The sequence below is a fragment of the Ammodytes marinus genome (assembly GCF_949987685.1).
Source record: "Ammodytes marinus genome assembly, chromosome: 10".
NCBI lineage: Eukaryota > Metazoa > Chordata > Actinopteri > Uranoscopiformes > Ammodytidae > Ammodytes > Ammodytes marinus.
The window spans coordinates 2,085,875-2,104,922 of NC_137214.1; the positions used below are offsets into that span (position 1 = coordinate 2,085,875).

Sequence of the window (19,048 nt, forward strand, 5' to 3'; positions counted from 1 at the left end):
ACTATTGGAAATACTTAATGCAGGAAAGTGTTTAGGATCAGACATGTAAGCTGTGAGGACTTTCACTAGCAGATGCAGTGCAGTCCAACTTTATGGTCCCTGGGACTGCCTCATGTGGGCTCAGGGACCATCCAACAGGAGGCCTATCCTCATTGCTCAACTAAACCCATAGTGGGTTATCAGCACAGGCCTCATCCCTCCACAATGCGACGCAGTGTGTTTCCCAGGCCGCCCTTGGATAACTGGAGGGGCGTCTTCTCCTCCTTGTTCTCAATGTAGATGCTAGCGCCATGTTCCACCAGCACTTTGGCTGCTTCCACACGCTCCTCATCGCACGCCAGGTGGCTGGTTCAAAGACACAAGCAACACAGGATTGTACATTTAAATGAAAATAATTTGGTTTTTGAATTTGTGATGTTACAACAATCTTCATTCCATTCAGCTCCACTGTATTAGGGAGGAGGTAAACATCTCAGAGACGGACACCTAGAAGTTAAAACAAATAATACAAACCTAGCTGCATGAATGGATACCACTAAAAGGCTAATGACAGAGTGATTTGAATTCAGATGAACTGACCCTTTATAAAGGTTTGTGTTGGTTGAAATGTGTTATATAAGAGAAAGGTATTGGTGCATACAGTGGTGTGTTGCCCTGTGAGTCCTGGATGTTGGTTGAGGCGCTGTGTTTGAGGAGCAGCGTGATGAGGCGGGCGTTCCCCTTAGCAGACGCTCTGTGGAGGGGAGTGGACTCCCACTTGTCACTAGTGTTGGGGTCTGCTCCACTCTCTAACAACATCACAGCAATCTGTGAAGAGGGAACACTGTGTTACTCCAAAGTCAACCTGCTTTTAAATAGTCACTTCCCATTTATGCAACAATAGAAGCAAATTAAATTGTGTTTCAATTCCATATAGAATGCTAATTGCATTCAGTAAACGTTACAATAACTCTCACAGTAGCACGTTTTTGCAGTGAGTAGTATACAAAACAACACAATGACGCAGCATGACAGTGATGTGGTCACGACCAAGACGCTTGCTTACACATCCTCATCATATAATATTACAACTATTAGCAGCAACAATATAAAAATGTGTCATCAAAATGTATTAATGTTTTAGGGAATACAACTTTTTTGTGTGACTGGTTGTAGTTTATCAGTAGCCTACATCAAGTAGTCCGACCCTTAGACCCTAACAACAGAGGATAAATAGTGGAACATGGGCCAGAACAGTTAGGTAGCCTATAGTTTACACAAATATTTTCAGATTGATTAAGCCACTTTGTTAACTTTCAGTGGCCTTATAAGTATTTACAATTTACATATTACATACTACCAACTGAGCTAAGGGCGCCCCCTAGAAAGAGGGTTTAATGACTTTGAACATGGCATTGTTGATGGTGCCAGAGGGGCTGGTCTGAGTATTTCAGATACTGCTGATCTACTGGGATTTTCATGCACAACCATCTCTAGGGTTTACAGAGAATGGTCTGAAAAAGAAAAAATATCCAGTGAGCGGCAGTTGTGTGGACGAAAATGTCTTGTTGATGTCAGAGGTCAGTGGAGGATGGGCAGACTGGTTTGAGATGATAGAAAGGAAACAGTAACTCAAATAACCACTAGTTACAACCAGGGTATGCAGAATACCATCTCTGAACGCACAACACAACCAACCTTGAAGCAGATGGGCTACAGGGGTGGCCAACCTGCTGCTCTTTCATATCAAATTTCCATAATCATCATAATTTTTTAATTTTAATTTTTTAATTTAATTTTTTTAATTATTATTATTTTTTAATGTATGTGTGTGTGCATGTTCGCAAACGTTTCATCCGGCTCTTACGTTCGTATCACATTTTGTGTTGATTATTTTGTGTATGTGTATGCCTGTTTACAAACGTTTAATTGAGGACGCAACATAACGTTCGCAAAACGTTTGGTGTGGACGCAACATAAAACTCCGAAACAGAGTTTATATTTTTGGTTTGACGTAATGGCAAGCTATTCTGCTTTATATGCCAGGCGTCATTAGCGCATTTCAAGGCTTCAAATCTTCAGTGCCACTTCAGCTCACTCCATGCTAAAAGTAAGTGCCACTATGCAACATACATAGTAAGAGAAAATCGCTATTGTAAATTGTTATATTTTTGTTTGTGGACTTGGCTGAACTGAGAGTTTGTGTGAGGCAGTGCACACAATGTTCATTGTTGAAAATGACTGGCCTGTCGTCTTAGTACTGTAGGAGTCCAGTTCTGTCATTATCACAGGGGCGGCCTTAACGATCTGGGGGCCCGTTTCAAGTCCTAGTTTGGGGCCCCCGCCTTTTTTTTTTTTTATTAAATAATGCTTGTGCATGCTCCCCGCGAAAATAAAAAAGATTGTGGAATCCAGTTGGTTCATAGACGGATTATGAGATAATAGGCCCCTGTGCCCAGACTCTTAAAGGGCCCCCCCACTCCTTCCTATCCAGTCAGGTACACTGACTTTTCCGCACAGATACAGCGGGTGAAATAAGTATTAAACACGTCACCATTTTCCTCAGTACATATATTTCCCAAGGTGCTATTGACATGATATTTTCACCAGATGTTGGTAACAACCCAAGTAATCCAGACATACAAAGATACCAAAACAAATAAGTTCAGAAATTAAGTTATGTGTAATAATGTGAAATGACAAAGGGAAAAAGTATTGAACACACTCACTGATATTTATTTAATACTTTGTACCAAAGCCTTTTGTTGGTAATGACAGCTTCAAGACGCCTCCTGTATGGAGAAACTAGTCGCAGGCATTGCTCTGGTGTGATTTTGTCCCATTCTTCCACACAAACAGTCTTCAAATCTAGAAGGTTCTGTGGGCCTCTTTAATGAATCTTGATCTTCAGTTCTTTCCATAGATTTTCAGTGGGATTTAAGTCAGGTGATTGGCTGGGCCATTCTAGCAGCTTTATTTTCTTTTTTTGAAACCAATTGAGAGTTTCCTTGGCTGTGTGTTTGGGAGCATTGTCTTGCTGAAATGTCCACACTCGTTTAATCTTCATCACCCTGGTAGATGGCAGCAGATTTTGGTCAAGAATGTCTCGATAAGATTGCCTGTACCGTTTGCTGAAAAGCAGCCCCACATCATGATGTTCCGAACCTCAAAACTTCTCTGTTGGTATAGTGTTTTTAGGGTGATGTGCAGTGTTATTTCTCCTCCAAACATGGTGTGTATTATGGCATCCAAACTCTTAAATTTTGCTCTCATCTGACCACACTATATTCTCCCAGTATTTCTCTGGCTTTTCAAAATGTTGTGCAGCAAACTTTAAACAAACTTCAACATGCTTTTTTTCAGTAATGGAGTCTTGCGTGGCGAGCGTGCATACAGGCCATGGCGGTGGAGTGCATTACTTACTGTTTTCTTTGAGACAACAGTACCTGCTAATTCCAGGTCTTTTTGAAGCTCTCCACAAGTGGTCTGTCGTGGATTTAAATGGCTGTATTCACCAGAGTTGCTGAGCGTGTATATCTAAAGGTTGGGGTCACTGGTAAAGAGACGAAAACAGTCTATGTAAGGGTTTGTTATTGGAACCTGTTGTGATGAGACTACATGTCTATTTGCGAGTTAATAATACACCTGACACCCCACTCACACAGAGATATAAGACACTGGTTGGGGCTATCGAGAGTGCCATTGCGGCCTCAGCCTGCTGCTATCATGCACCATGAAATCCTCTGTATGTCTGATGGATGCTCCTGAAATAAACCTCTCTGAAACACAATGATGAAGTCCAGCCTGTTCGAGTCTTTGTCAAGCCATGGGGAAGAATATGGCTACTACAGGTCCTTGGCTCTTGGACAACTTTTCTGATCATTCGTTTCACTCCTCTGTCAGAAATCTTGTGAGGAGCACCTGATAGAGGCACATCTATGGTGAAATGATAGTCTTTCCACTTCCGTAGTATGGCCCCAGCAGTCCTCACTGGAACATTCAGACGCTTAGAAATGCGCCTGTAACCAATGCCATCTTTATGTCTTGCAACAATGAAGTTGCAAAGGTCTTGGGACACCTCTTTGCTTTTACCCATCATGAGATGTGTCTTGTGTGAGACCTTGGAAATGATACCTTTTTGTAGGCCATGAGTTGGGACTGAACCATCTGATATTATATGCACTGACAAGGGGCTGGATTGCTTTTTAATCACTGATAGACTTCAATTGTTGTCTTGGCTTTCCATGCCTTTTTGCACCTCCCTTTCTTAATGTGTTCAATACTTTTTCCCTGTGTCATTTCACATTATTACATATAACTTCATTTCTGAACGTATTTGTTTTGGTTTCTTTGTATGTATGGATTACTTGGGTTGTTAGCAACACCTGGTGAACATTTCAAGTCAATAACCCCTTTGGAAATATATGTACTGAGGAAAATGGTGACGTGTTCAATACTTATTTCACCCGCTGTACATACAATTATTGGCAAAAACATATTAAGGAAGTCAGTGTTTCCCAGATGATTTTGGGACACTGTGGGAGGGACCTGGTCCTTGTTGTGCTGTCCAGGGGCATTGCCCCCAGGAAGAGAATGTGTACTGTTTTAAAGTAAAATGCATCAATCTGATGCACTTTGAGAGGGAAATTTAGAGGCTATCAAATCTTGAGCTGCAGAAGGAACATTATTTTTCAGATTTTTCTTAAGCAGGCAGCAATCTTTGCTCTGCAACTGCAAAAACAGTAGATTGGTCTGCAGACCCATGTTCTATGATGGAGAGACCCATTTCAACAGATAAAGGGTGGATAGCTACTTTTTATGAACAGAATTTACACATAGAACGTTTATTCCTGTATGTGTGTGGGGGCCTTAGAGGCCCCTCATGAAGCCCCTAAGACAGAGCTAATAATGCCGTCGTTTTGCACTTGCTTTTATATTTCTCCCCTACTAGTTGAGGGGCCCATGATGATTTATTTCCTTATATTTAAGCTATTCCTTTTTGGACCCTGTTATTGACATGAGTGACTGAGCTCTTTGACTATACGACATGTAAAGTTAATATTAGTATCTCTGGCTTAGGGCCCCCTTGAGCCCTTGTGCCCGTGCATGGGCCTGGTAGTGTGTACAAGCATTATTTATTTTAAAAATAATAATAAAAAATTCAATTGAAACGGGTGAAACATAGTTAAGGCCGTTACTGCATTATAATTTTGGTTGTGTGACATTTACAATAAATCTGGCTGAGCAGAGGTAGGTGTGTGTGTGTGTGTGTGTGTGTGTGTGCGTGTGTGTGTGCGTGCGTGTGTGTGGTGTGTGTGTGTGTGTGTGTGTGCGTGTGTGTGTGTGTGTGTAAAACATGTGGCTCTTAGTCTCTGACTGGTTGGCCACCCCTGGGCTACAGCAGCAGAAGACCCCACCGGGTGCCACTCCTGTCAGCTAAAAACAGGAAACTGAGGCTACAATTTGCAGAGGATCACCAATATTGGACAAAAGAAGATTGGAAAAATCTTGCCTGGTCTGATGAGTCTCGATTTCAGTTGCGACATTCAGATGGTAGGGTCAGAATTTGGCATAAACAACATGAAAGCATGGATCCATCCTGCCTTGTATCAACGGTTCAGGTTGGTGGTGTAATGGTGTGGGGGATATGTTCTTGGCACACTGTGGGCACCTTAGTACCAATTGATCATTGTTTAAACACCACAGCCTACTGAGTATTGTTGCCGACCATGTCCATTCCATTTATGACCACAGTGTACCCATCTTCTTATGGCTACTTCCAGCAGGATAATGCACCATGTCACTAAGCTCAAATCATCTCAAACTGCTTTCTTGAACATGACAATGAGTTGACTGTACTCCAAAGGCCTGCACAGTCACCAGATCTCAACCCAATAAAGCCCCTTTGGGATGTGGTGGAACCAGAGATTCACATCATGGATGTGCAGCTGCCAGATCTGCAGCAACTGTGTGATGCTGTCATGTCAATATGGACAAAAACCTCTGAGGAATGTTTCCAACACCTGGTTGAAGGTATGCTACGAAGAATTAAGACAGTTCTGAAGGCCAAAGGAGGTCCAATCCGGTACTAGCTAGGTGTACTTAATAAAGTGGCCGGTGGGTGTACATTGTGTTGTGTGAACTGTGTTTCTTCACTCAAGGGGGTTTACCTACAGACCACCCAAACTGAAGTGCATAGGGAGGTGCATCAATCCCTTCAGTATTTAATGCACTGGACTATTAACATAAAGTCTAGCATCTAAAAGCAAGGGGCGGATCCCAAAGTTTAGCAGAATATGGTTTCTTGTTGTGTGTGTGGTAGGTTTGATGACAATACACAGTTCAACTGCAAAATAAACCAAAATACACAGAGAAGAGAATAGTCATGGCAGAACAACAGACCAGAGGCCTGTTTCAGGTAGCTGGTTTTGAGGCCACCCAGAGTTTGTTCGCTCTGAGTTAGTGGAAACTCTGGGTTTTCCGTTTCAGGTAGCAGGTTCAGCGCAACCGAGAGTCAGTTACTGCGGCAACATAGGCCGTAGGTCTAACCTGCTCGGGAGGTGGTTAGACCTACCCTGAGTTTGTTACGCTGCAGCTCCGACTGAAGAAAGAGTCACTGTTACAACGCGTCCCTGTACAGTTTAAAGCAAAAACAATCCATAGAAATCTCCATCGGGATGTTTTTATCATGTACTGATGATTTTACGTTTGATCGATCATTTATCTGATCAGTAGCCTTGTTCTCAGCCCTCGTTCGTTCCTATGGCAGCCACCTTACACATCGTGAACATGTTCTACATTCAGATTAATAAACCTATTTGTATTGCATGTAGGCCTATATCATTCTTTTTTTTATTAATAGGGATTTTTTAACGTCTGTGCCACTGAACAGATTTATGTCAGGTTATTATAGTCGGTATTATAGCTTGCAGTAGGCTATTTTAGCTTGCCTACATAATAGGGGTGGGAATCTCTTGGCACCTCACGATTCGATTCCGATTCCGAGGTCAACGATTCGATTCAAAATCGATTCTCAATGCATCTCGATGCAATTTTTTTTACGTACATACCCATGTGTGATTTTCAAAAATATATTTATATACACATCTGAGTTTGCTACTCAGAGTTTGCTAATCACTTCCTACTTTTGTGATGATCATTAAATACAATCAACAGATGAATATTGTAATTAGAGAAAAAGCTTTTCTTGCCCTTAGTTCATTCTAGAGCTAGCATCCAGTCTGCCCTGGGCTTATGAGGCTATAACGTGACCAATAAACCACTCGGCCGAGTACGTGGGTACAAAATAAAGTATTAAAAAGGCACTTTCGGTTTAATGGGAATTCCCGGGAGGAGGCTCTTTTTTCCCGGGAATTGAAAAGGGTCAATTCCGGGAATTTTCGGCAACCCTAGTGTACGCGCGACCACGTCGTAGGGGACCGTTCATTTGTACCAGGAAGCCGACGTTATGTTGATGTCTACTGACATACACACCTCTGCAAAACTGCAGACGTTTGTGTCCTCGCGGGCTCTGAACAGAGCGGACAATGTTTCTCCTCCTGTTGCTCCCGACATCAACTGTCACCCGCGGCAAAAATTAATCACTCTGCGTTAACGCGATCATTTTGACAGCCCTAGTAAAAACTAAACTGATTCAGTTTTATTTTCTTTCTACTCTTGTGAATCATGTTTCTATAGGATTTCTATTCTATTATTAAGTACGGGTCCTCCCGTAATTATTACTCTCCACCATACTTATTCTTCTGACTTCTTTTTATTCTTCCGCAAATTTCTAGCTGCTTCTCCTCCCACACCGTTACACTCAGACATGCAAAAATTTCACACAACGTGCGTCCCCACCCCACGGGGTGTGCTATTATACAGTTTTTTGAATTTCCGCTAGGGGGCGCTGTAATGAAGTCCTGACTGAAAGAACTTTGAGAGGCCACGCCAAGTCCTGACTGAAAGAACTTTGAGAGGCCACGCCCCGCACACCGTAACTCCGATTGACTTGAAATTTCTCACACAGGTGTATGTTAGGGTGCTCTACAAAAAAGCCTCTGGGACCATATAAGTCCGCCAGGGAATATTTCCCGCTAATTAGCATAAACTGAAAAACAGGGTGTTATCCACAACTTTCTGAAATTTGACTGTATCAACACCAAATTTCTCGTGAAGCCCCGGGGGACTACAATAAACATACCCGTAAAAGATTATTAGGACAACTTGAAAAACATGTCCGCCATTGACCAAAAACATTACGCATGGGCGGGGCCTATCCACAAATTGGCCATAACTCCTTAACCATAGGTCCTATCATCATCAAACTTGCTGGGTATGTGCAGAAGTCATGTGGTAGCATGTCCCTCGAAGCTCATCGAGATTAACCCATAGGGGGCGCCACAAATGTCACCTGACTCTGATTTACTTGAAATTGATTACACTTGTACAGCTCATGGTGCTCTACAATATATCCTCTTTACGGCATTAAGCTCCTCCCCTTTACCACGTTAGGCTCCTCCCATTTACCACATTAGGCTCCTCCCCTTTACCACATTAGGCTCCTCCCATTTACAGCATTAGGCTCCTCCCCTTTACCAAGTTAGGCTCCCCCTTTACCACATTAGGTTCCTCCCCTTTACAGCATTAGGCTCCTCCCCTTTACCGTGTTAGGCTCCTCCCCTTTACCACGTTAGACTCCTCCCCTTTACCACGTTAGACTCCTCCCCTTTACACAATTAGGCTCCTCCCCTTTACAGCGTTAGGCTCCTCCCCTTTACCATGTCAGGCTCCTCCCATTTACCACATTAGGCTCCTCCCCTTTACCATGTCAGGCTCCTCCCCTTTACCACATTAGGCTCCTCCCCTTTACACCATTAGGCTCCTCCCCTTTACCACATTAGGCTCCTCCCCGTTACCACATTAGGCTCCTCCCCTTTACACCATTAGGCTCCTCCCCTTTACAGTGTTATGCTACTCCCCTTTACAGTGTTAGGCTCCTCCCCTTTACAGTGTTAGGCTCCTCCCCTTTACCACATTAGGCTCCTCCCCGTTACCACATCAGGCTCCTCCCCTTTACACCATTAGGCTCCTCCCCTTTACAGTGTTATGCTCCTCCCCTTTACAGTGTTAGGCTCCTAAAAAAAGTGAAGCGCTGTGAATACTTTCCATGCACCATCTGTACTTGTTTTTATGTAACTTTGTATTGATCAAATTTGCAAAGAAAGAAAGAAAAAGTCACAACTTATTGTTCATAGAAACTTCCAAGGTTCCTCACACAAAACTAATAAGACTAACAAAATAAATACAATATAAAAAGTAATAAAAGTATGCGTGTTTCCATATGCCAAAGCTTATTGGAATAGGTTTATAGATTATATAAATTGGAACAAAAAAAACTACAATCTGAATACAACTGAATTTCCCCTCACGGATTTATGTCTTCTTCTTCTTCTTCTTCTGTGAATTAAAGCCAACAAGGAATGATGTGTTATATAAGTATCTTAGACTTTTAGTTACAGTCCTTGTTGCTCAACTCTTAAGTTTAAATTTTTTTCATATTGTTAAAAAAGTTTGTTTTTGTTGTTGTTGACTTATTTGGCCTGTAATGATCATGCAAGATATTCCTAAACTGAATTTGGAAATCTAAATTGTGAATAAGGTAAAGAGATTTACCCTGGGAAAAGTCCTTGCTGGAGAAAAGTGCTTTCCAAAGGATCAGGAACTTATGGGGCGCAATCGCTGTGCTGCAGAACTCTGATCCACTACTCTCAGCATTTCATTTTACTCACCAACGCTCTCATTTTTCAGCGTTTGCTGCTAGCGCTAGTCTCCTTTTCTGTACAACCTTTTTCAGAAAAAAGGAAGCAGCCCACAGGAAGCATTAAGTAGTTCCTTGAAGAGAAGGACCAGGAGGTTTTAGGTTTTAGTTTCATCTTTGGTGAAACGTGGCTTTTGTCATGGTTGTAATACTGATTTACTTCCACCACAGGAACCAGGGTCTTAACTTAGTTCCTGAAGGAAAATTGATTTATTCTAGAAAATCAGAAAATGGAAGGGCTTGCCAGGAAGCTGGCAGAGTGAGGGCATAGGGTAAGCAGTGCCCACGCCTCTCAGTCCTAGAACCGTTATCTATTACAAACAAACTGTCAACTTTATGGAGAGACACTATTTCTCCAATCATTAAATGTTGCAATAGATCAAAAGGAAAAACAAAAATACATCACAAATACACTGTTAACACTTATTTTTAATTAGTAATTTACAACAATTCAAACTTCTTAAAAAATAATGGCTGCACTATTGGAAATACTTAATGCAGGAAAGTGTTTAGGATCAGACATGTAAGCTGTGAGGACTTTCACTAGCAGATGCAGTGCAGTCCAACTTTATGGTCCCTGGGACTGCCTCATGTGGGCTCAGGGACCATCCAACAGGAGGCCTATCCTCATTGCTCAACTAAACCCATAGTTGGTTATCAGCACAGGCCTCATCCCTCCACAATGCGACGCAGTGTGTTTCCCAGGCCGCCCTTGGATAACTGGAGGGGCGTCTTCTCCTCCTTGTTCTCAATGTAGATGCTAGCGCCATGTTCCACCAGCACTTTGGCTGCTTCCACACGCTCCTCATCGCACGCCAGGTGGCTGGTTCAAAGACACAAGCAACACAGGATTGTACATTTAAATGAAAATAATTTGGTTTTTGAATTTGTAATGTTACAACAATCTTCATTCCATTCAGCTCCACTGTATTAGGGAGGAGGTAAACATCTCAGAGACGGACACCTAGAAGTTAAAACAAATAATACAAACCTAGCTGCATGAATGGATACCACTAAAAGGCTAATGACAGAGTGATTTGAATTCAGATGAACTGACCCTTTATAAAGGTTTGTGTTGGTTGAAATGTGTTATATAAGAGAAAGGTATTGGTGCATACAGTGGTGTGTTGCCCTGTGAGTCCTGGATGTTGGTTGAGGCGCTGTGTTTGAGGAGCAGCGTGATGAGGCGGGCGTTCCCCTTAGCAGACGCTCTGTGGAGGGGAGTGGACTCCCACTTGTCACTAGTGTTGGGGTCTGCTCCACTCTCTAACAACATCACAGCAATCTGTGAAGAGGGAACACTGTGTTACTCCAAAGTCAACCTGCTTTTAAATAGTCACTTCCCATTTATGCAACAATATAGAAGCAAATTAAATTGTGTTTCAATTCCATATAGAATGCTAATTGCATTCAGTAAACGTTACAATAACTCTCACAGTAGCACGTTTTTGCAGTGAGTAGTATACAAAACAACACAATGACGCAGCATGACAGTGATGCGCTCACGACCAAGACGCTTGCTTACACATCCCCATCATATAATATTACAACTATTAGCAGCAACAATATAAAAATGTGTCATCAAAATGTATTAATGTTTTAGGGAATACAACTTTTTTGTGTGACTGGTTGTAGTTTATCAGTAGCCTACATCAAGTAGTCCGACCCTTAGACCCTAACAACAGAGGATAAATAGTGGAACATGGGCCAGAACAGTTAGGTAGCCTATAGTTTACACAAATATTTTCAGATTGATTAAGCCACTTTGTTAACTTTCAGTGGCCTTATAAGTATTTACAATTTACATATTACATACTACCAACTGAGCTAAGGGCGCCCCCTAGAAAGAGGGTTTAATGACTTTGAACATGGCATTGATGATGGTGCCAGAGGGGCTGGTCTGAGTATTTCAGATACTGCTGATCTACTGGGATTTTCATGCACAACCATCTCTAGGGTTTACAGAGAATGGTCTGAAAAAGAAAAAATATCCAGTGAGCGGCAGTTGTGTGGACGAAAATGTCTTGTTGATGTCAGAGGTCAGTGGAGGATGGGCAGACTGGTTTGAGATGATAGAAAGGAAACAGTAACTCAAATAACCACTAGTTACAACCAGGGTATGCAGAATACCATCTCTGAACGCACAACACAACCAACCTTGAAGCAGATGGGCTACAGGGGTGGCCAACCTGCGGCTCTTTCATATCAAATTTCCATAATCATCATAATTTTTTAATTTAAATTTTTTAATTTAATTGTTTTAATTATTATTATTTTGTAATGTATGTGTGTGTGCATGTTCGCAAACGTTTCATCCGGCTCTTACGTTCGTATCACATTTTGTGTTGATTATTTTGTGTATGTGTATGCCTGTTTACAAACGTTTAATTGAGGACGCAACATAACGTTCGCAAAACGTTTGGTGTGGACGCAACATAAAACTCCGAAACAGAGTTTATATTTTTTGTTTGACGTAATGGCAAGCTATTCTGCTTTATATGCCAGGCGTCATTAGCGCATTTCAAGGCTTCAAATCTTCAGTGCCACTTCAGCTCACTCCATGCTAAAAGTAAGTCCCACAAAGCAACATACATAGTAAGAGAAAATCGCTATTGTAAATTGTTATATTTTTGTTTGTGGACTTGGCTGAACTGAGAGTTTGTGTGAGGCAGTGCACACAATGTTCATTGTTGAAAATGACTGGCCTGTCGTCTTAGTACTGTAGGAGTCCAGTTCTGTCATTATCACAGGGGCGGCCTTAACGATCTGGGGGCCCGTTTCAAGTCCTAGTTTGGGGCCCCCGCCTTTTTTTTTTGTTTTAAATAAATAATGCTTGTGCATGCTCCCCGCGAAAATAAAAAAGATTGTGGAATCCAGTTGGTTCATAGACGGATTATGAGATAATAGGCCCCTGTGCCCAGACTCTTAAAGGGCCCCCCCACTCCTTCCTATCCAGTCAGGTACACTGACTTTTCCGCACAGATACAGCGGGTGAAATAAGTATTAAACACGTCACCATTTTCCTCAGTACATATATTTCCCAAGGTGCTATTGACATGATATTTTCACCAGATGTTGGTAACAACCCAAGTAATCCATACATACAAAGATACCAAAACAAATAAGTTCAGAAATTAAGTTATGTGTAATAATAAGATAAGATAAGATATCCTTTATTCGTCCCACAGTGGGGAAATTTCGGTGTTGCATCACACATTAGAGCAGGAATAAGAGCACACAGGAGTAAAGAGCACACAGGAGTAAAGAGCACACAGAGGGCACAGCAATAGCTGTAAATGCTTATTTAGCTTTAGACTTTGTATAAGCTTATGTTTTAGCTTTAAACTTTGTATAAATATAAACTATAACTATGTGAGTTAGCAGGATATGGGCAGAATAAATAATAAAGTGACAGTGACACATGTAGCACCATTATTGCACGTTCTTAAGTTACAGTATTGCACATGATTTCAGTATATACAGGTGAATGACATGTACAGGGTCAGCAGTTCTCGTTGTACAGTCTGACCGCAGCAGGAAGGAAAGACCTGCGGAATCTCTCCCTCACACAGCGAGGGTGAATCAGTCTGTCACTGAAGCTGCTCTCCAGAGCAGACAGAGTGTCCTGCAGGGGGTGACAGTCGTGGTCCAGCATGGATGTTAGTTTGTCCAGGACCCTCCTGTCCCCCACCTGCTGCACTGTGTCCAGGGGGCAGCCCAGGACAGAGCTGGACTTCCTGATGACCTTGTCCAGCTTCTTCCTGTCCCTCTCTGTGATGCTGCTGCTCCAGCAGGCTACTCCGTACAAGATGGCTGATGCCACTACAGAGTCGTAGAAGGTCTTCAGGAGAGGCCCCCGTACTCCAAAAGACCTGAGTCTCCTCAGGAGGTAGAGCCGGCTTTGGCCCTTCCTGAAGAGAGCGTCCGTGTTATGAGTCTCAATGCGTCTTGAGAGTGTTCTCACCTGTAGTTAGAGCTGTATTCATGTGATCGGATCACAAAAACCACATGTTAATGCCAGGTGGAAACGGGGTCTTAGTCTCTGACTGGTTGGCCACCCCTGGGCTACAGCAGCAGAAGACCCCACCGGGTGCCACTCCTGTCAGCTAAAAACAGGAAACTGAGGCTACAATTTGCAGAGGATCACCAAAATTGGACAAAAGAAGATTGGAAAAATCTTGCCTGGTCTGATGAGTCTCGATTTCAGTTGCGACATTCAGATGGTAGGGTCAGAATTTGGCATAAACAACATGAAAGCATGGATCCATCCTGCCTTGTATCAACGGTTCAGGTTGGTGGTGTAATGGTGTGGGGGATATGTTCTTGGCACACTTTGGGCACCTTAGTACCAATTGATCATTGTTTAAACACCACAGCCTACTGAGTATTGTTGCCGACCATGTCCATTCCATTTATGACCACAGTGTACCCATCTTCTTATGGCTACTTCCAGCAGGATAATGCACCATGTCACTAAGCTCAAATCATCTCAAACTGCTTTCTTGAACATGACAATGAGTTGACTGTACTCCAAAGGCCTGCACAGTCACCAGATCTCAACCCAATAAAGCCCCTTTGGGATGTGGTGGAACCAGAGATTCACATCATGGATGTGCAGCTGCCAGATCTGCAGCAACTGTGTGATGCTGTCGTGTCAATATGGACAAAAACCTCTGAGGAATGTTTCCAACACCTGGTTGAAGGTATGCTACGAAGAATGAAGACAGTTCTGAAGGCCAAATGAGGTCCAATCCGGTACTAGCTAGGTGTACTTAATAAAGTGGCCGGTGGGTGTACATTGTGTTGTGTGAACTGTGTTTCTTCACTCAAGGGGGTTTACCTACAGACCACCCAAACTGAAGTGCATAGGGAGGTGCATCAATCCCTTCAGTATTTAATGCACTGGACTATTAACATAAAGTCTAGCATCTAAAAGCAAGGGGCGGATCCCAAAGTTTAGCAGAATATGGTTTCTTGTTGTGTGTGTGGTAGGTTTGATGACAATACACAGTTCAACTGCAAAATAAACCAAAATACACAGAGAAGAGAATAGTCATGGCAGAACAACAGACCAGAGGCCTGTTTCAGGTAGCTGGTTTTGAGGCCACCCAGAGTTTGTTCGCTCTGAGTTAGTGGAAACTCTGGGTTTTCCGTTTCAGGTAGCAGGTTCAGCGCAACCGAGAGTCAGTTACTGCGGCAACATAGGCCGTAGGTCTAACCTGCTCGGGAGGTGGTTAGACCTACCCTGAGTTTGTTACGCTGCAGCTCCGACTGAAGAAAGAGTCACTGTTACAACGCGTCCCTGTACAGTTTAAAGCAAAAACAATCCATAGAAATCTCCATCGGGATGTTTTTATCATGTACTGATGATTTTACGTTTGATCGATCATTTATCTGATCAGTAGCCTTGTTCTCAGCCCTCGTTCGTTCCTATGGCAGCCACCTTACACATCGTGAACATGTTCTACATTCAGATTAATAAACCTATTTGTATTGCATGTAGGCCTATATCATTCTTTTTTTTATTAATAGGGATTTTTTAACGTCTGTGCCACTGAACAGATTTATGTCAGGTTATTATAGTCGGTATTATAGCTTGCAGTAGGCTATTTTAGCTTGCCTACATAATAGGGGTGGGAATCTCTTGGCACCTCACGATTCGATTCCGATTCCGAGGTCAACGATTCGATTCAAAATCGATTCTCAATGCATCTCGATGCAATTTTTTTTACGTACATACCCATGTGTGATTTTCAAAAATATATTTATATACACATCTGAGTTTGCTACTCAGAGTTTGCTAATCACTTCCTACTTTTGTGATGATCATTAAATACAATCAACAGATGAATATTGTAATTAGAGAAAAAGCTTTTCTTGCCCTTAGTTCATTCTAGAGCTAGCATCCAGTCTGCCCTGGGCTTATGAGGCTATAACGTGCCCAATAAACCACTCGGCCGAGTACGTGGGTACAAAATAAAGTATTAAAAAGGCACTTTCGGTTTAATGGGAATTCCCGGGAGGAGGCTCTTTTTTCCCGGGAATTGAAAAGGGTCAATTCCGGGAATTTTCGGCAACCCTAGTGTACGCGCGACCACGTCGTAGGGGACTGTTCATTTGTACCAGGAAGCCGACGTTATGTTGATGTCTACTCACATACACACCTCTGCAAAACTGCAGACGTTTGTGTCCTCGCGGGCTCTGAACAGAGCGGACAATGTTTCTCCTCCTGTTGCTCCCGACATCAACTGTCACCCGCGGCAAAAATTAATCACTCTGCGTTAACGCGATCATTTTGACAGCCCTAGTAAAAACTAAACTGATTCAGTTTTATTTTCTTTCTACTCTTGTGAATCATGTTTCTATAGGATTTCTATTCTATTATTAAGTACGGGTCCTCCCGTAATTATTACTCTCCACCATACTTATTCTTCTGACTTCTTTTTATTCTTCCGCAAATTTCTAGCTGCTTCTCCTCGCACACCGTTACACTCAGACATGCAAAAATTTCACACAACGTGCGTCCCCACCCCACGGGGTGTGCTATTATACAGTTTTTTGAATTTCCGCTAGGGGGCGCTGTAATGAAGTCCTGACTGAAAGAACTTTGAGAGGCCACGTCTAGTCCTGACTGAAAGAACTTTGAGAGGCCACGCCCCGCACACCGTAACTCCGATTGACTTGAAATTTCTCACACAGGTGTATGTTAGGGTGCTCTACAAAAAAGCCTCTGGGACCATATAAGTCCGCCAGGGAATATTTCCCGCTAATTAGCATAAACTGAAAAACAGGGTGTTATCCACAACTTTCTGAAATTTGACTGTATCAACACCAAATTTCTCGTGAAGCCCCGGGGGACTGCAATAAACATACCCGTAAAAGATTATTAGGACAACTTGAAAAACATGTCCGCCATTGACCAAAAACATTACGCATGGGCGGGGCCTATCCACAAATTGGCCATAACTCCTTAACCATAGGTCCTATCATCATCAAACTTGCTGGGTATGTGCAGAAGTCATGTGGTAGCATGTCCCTCGAAGCTTATCGAGATTAACCCATAGGGGGCACCACAAATGTCACCTGACTCTGATTTACTTGAAATTGATTACACTTGTACAGCTCATGGTGCTCTACAATATATCCTCTTTACGGCATTAAGCTCCTCCCCTTTACCACGTTAGGCTCCTCCCCTTTACCACGTTAGGCTCCTCCCATTTACCACATTAGGCTCCTCCCCTTTACCACATTAGGCTCCTCCCATTTACAGCATTAGGCTCCTCCCCTTTACCAAGTTAGGCTCCCCCTTTACCACATTAGGTTCCTCCCCTTTACCACATTAGGTTCCTCCCCTTTACAACATTAGGCTCCTCCCCTTTACCGCGTTAGGCTCCTCCCCTTTACCACGCTAGACTCCTCCCCTTTACCACGTTAGACTCCTCCCCTTTACACCATTAGGCTCCTCCCCTTTACAGCGTTAGGCTCCTCCCCTTTACAGTGTTAGGCCCCTCCCCTTTACCATGTCAGGCTCCTCCCATTTACCACATTAGGCTCCTCCCCTTTACCGCGTTAGGCTCCTCCCCCTTACCATGTCAGGCTCCTCCCCTTTACCATGTCAGGCTCCTCCCCTTTACCACATTAGGCTCCTCCCCTTTACCACATTAGGCTCCTCCCCTTTACACCATTAGGCTCCTCCCCTTTACCACATTAGGCTCCTCCCCGTTACCACATTAGGCTCCTCCCCTTTACAGTGTTAGGCTCCTCCCCTTTACCACATTAGGCTCCTCCCCTTTACCACAAAAGGCTCCTCCCCTTTACCCCATTAGGCTCCTCCCCTTTACCCCATTAGGCTCCTCCCCTTGACACCATTAGGCTCCTCCCCTTTACAGCAGTATGCTCCCCCCCTTTACACCATTAGGCTCCTCCCCTTTACCACGTCAGGCTCCTCCCCTTTACCACGTTCGGCCCCTCCCCTTTACCACGTTAGGCTCCTCCCCTTTATACCATTAGGCTCCTCCCCTTTACACCATTAGGCCCCTCCCCTTTACCACATTAGACTCCTCCCCTTTACAGTGTTAGGCTCCTCCCCTCTATCGCATTAGTCTCCCCCCCTTTATCGCATTAGGCTCCTCCCCTTCACCACATTAGACTCCTCCCCTTTACAGTGTTAGGCTCCTCCCCTTCACCACATTAGGCTCCTCCCCGTTACACCATTAGGCTCCACCTCTTTACCACATTAGGCTCCTCCCCTTTGTCGCATTAGGCTCCTCCCCTTTACACCATTAGGCTCCTCCCCTTTACACCATTATTTTTATTCAATTTGCAAAGATCTCAAACAAACTTGTTTTTAAGTTGTCATTATGGGGTATTATGTGTAGAATGTTGAGGAAAATAAATTCATTTAATCCAGCATTCTTCCAGGCTGTAAAATAACGTAATGTGGAAAAAGTGAAGCGCTGTGAATACTTTCCATGCACCATCTGTACTTGTTTTTATGTAACTTTGTATTGATCCAAATTTGCAAAGAAAGAAAGAAAAAGTCACAACTTATTGTTCATGGAAACTTCCAAGGTTCCTCACACAAAACTAATAAGACTAACAAAATAAATACAATATAAAAAGTAATAAAAGTATGCGTGTTTCCATATGCCAAAGCTTATTGGAATAGGTTTATAGATTATATAAATTGGAACAAAAAAAACTACAATCTGAATACAACTGAATTTCCCCTCACGGATTTATGTCTTCTTCTTCTTCTTCTTCTGTGAATTAAAGCCAACAAGGAATGATGTGTTATATAAGTATCTTAGACTTTTAGTTACAGTCCTTGTTGCTCAACTCTTAAGTTTAAATTTTTTTCATATTGTTAAAAAAGTTTGTTTTTGTTGTTGTTGACTTATTTGGCCTGTAATGATCATGCAAGATATTCCTAAACTGAATTTGGAAATCTAAATTGTGAATAAGGTAAAGAGATTTACCCTGGGAAAAGTCCTTGCTGGAGAAAAGTGCTTTCCAAAGGATCAGGAACTTATGGGGCGCAATCGCTGTGCTGCAGAACTCTGATCCACTACTCTCAGCATTTCATTTTACTCACCAACGCTCTCATTTTTCAGCGTTTGCTGCTAGCGCTAGTCTCCTTTTCTGTACAACCTTTTTCAGAAAAAAGGAAGCAGCCCACAGGAAGCATTAAGTAGTTCCTTGAAGAGAAGGACCAGGAGGTTTTAGGTTTTAGTTTCATCTTTGGTGAAA

At 42.8% G+C, this 19,048-nt stretch overlaps 1 protein-coding gene across 1 annotated transcript; it reads right to left on the minus strand.

Annotated features, from left to right (window-relative positions):
- On the minus strand, positions 1 to 803 carry LOC307256175 (uncharacterized protein). The gene is made up of 2 exons (XM_080035068.1): positions 641 to 803; positions 1 to 345 (listed from the first exon to the last, which is right to left on the minus strand). The coding sequence occupies exons 1-2, from the start codon at positions 796 to 798 to the stop codon at positions 192 to 194; spliced, it is 312 nt and encodes a 103-aa protein (XP_079891194.1). The 5' UTR covers positions 799 to 803; the 3' UTR covers positions 1 to 191.
- Positions 804 to 19,048: the final 18,245 nt, after the last annotated feature.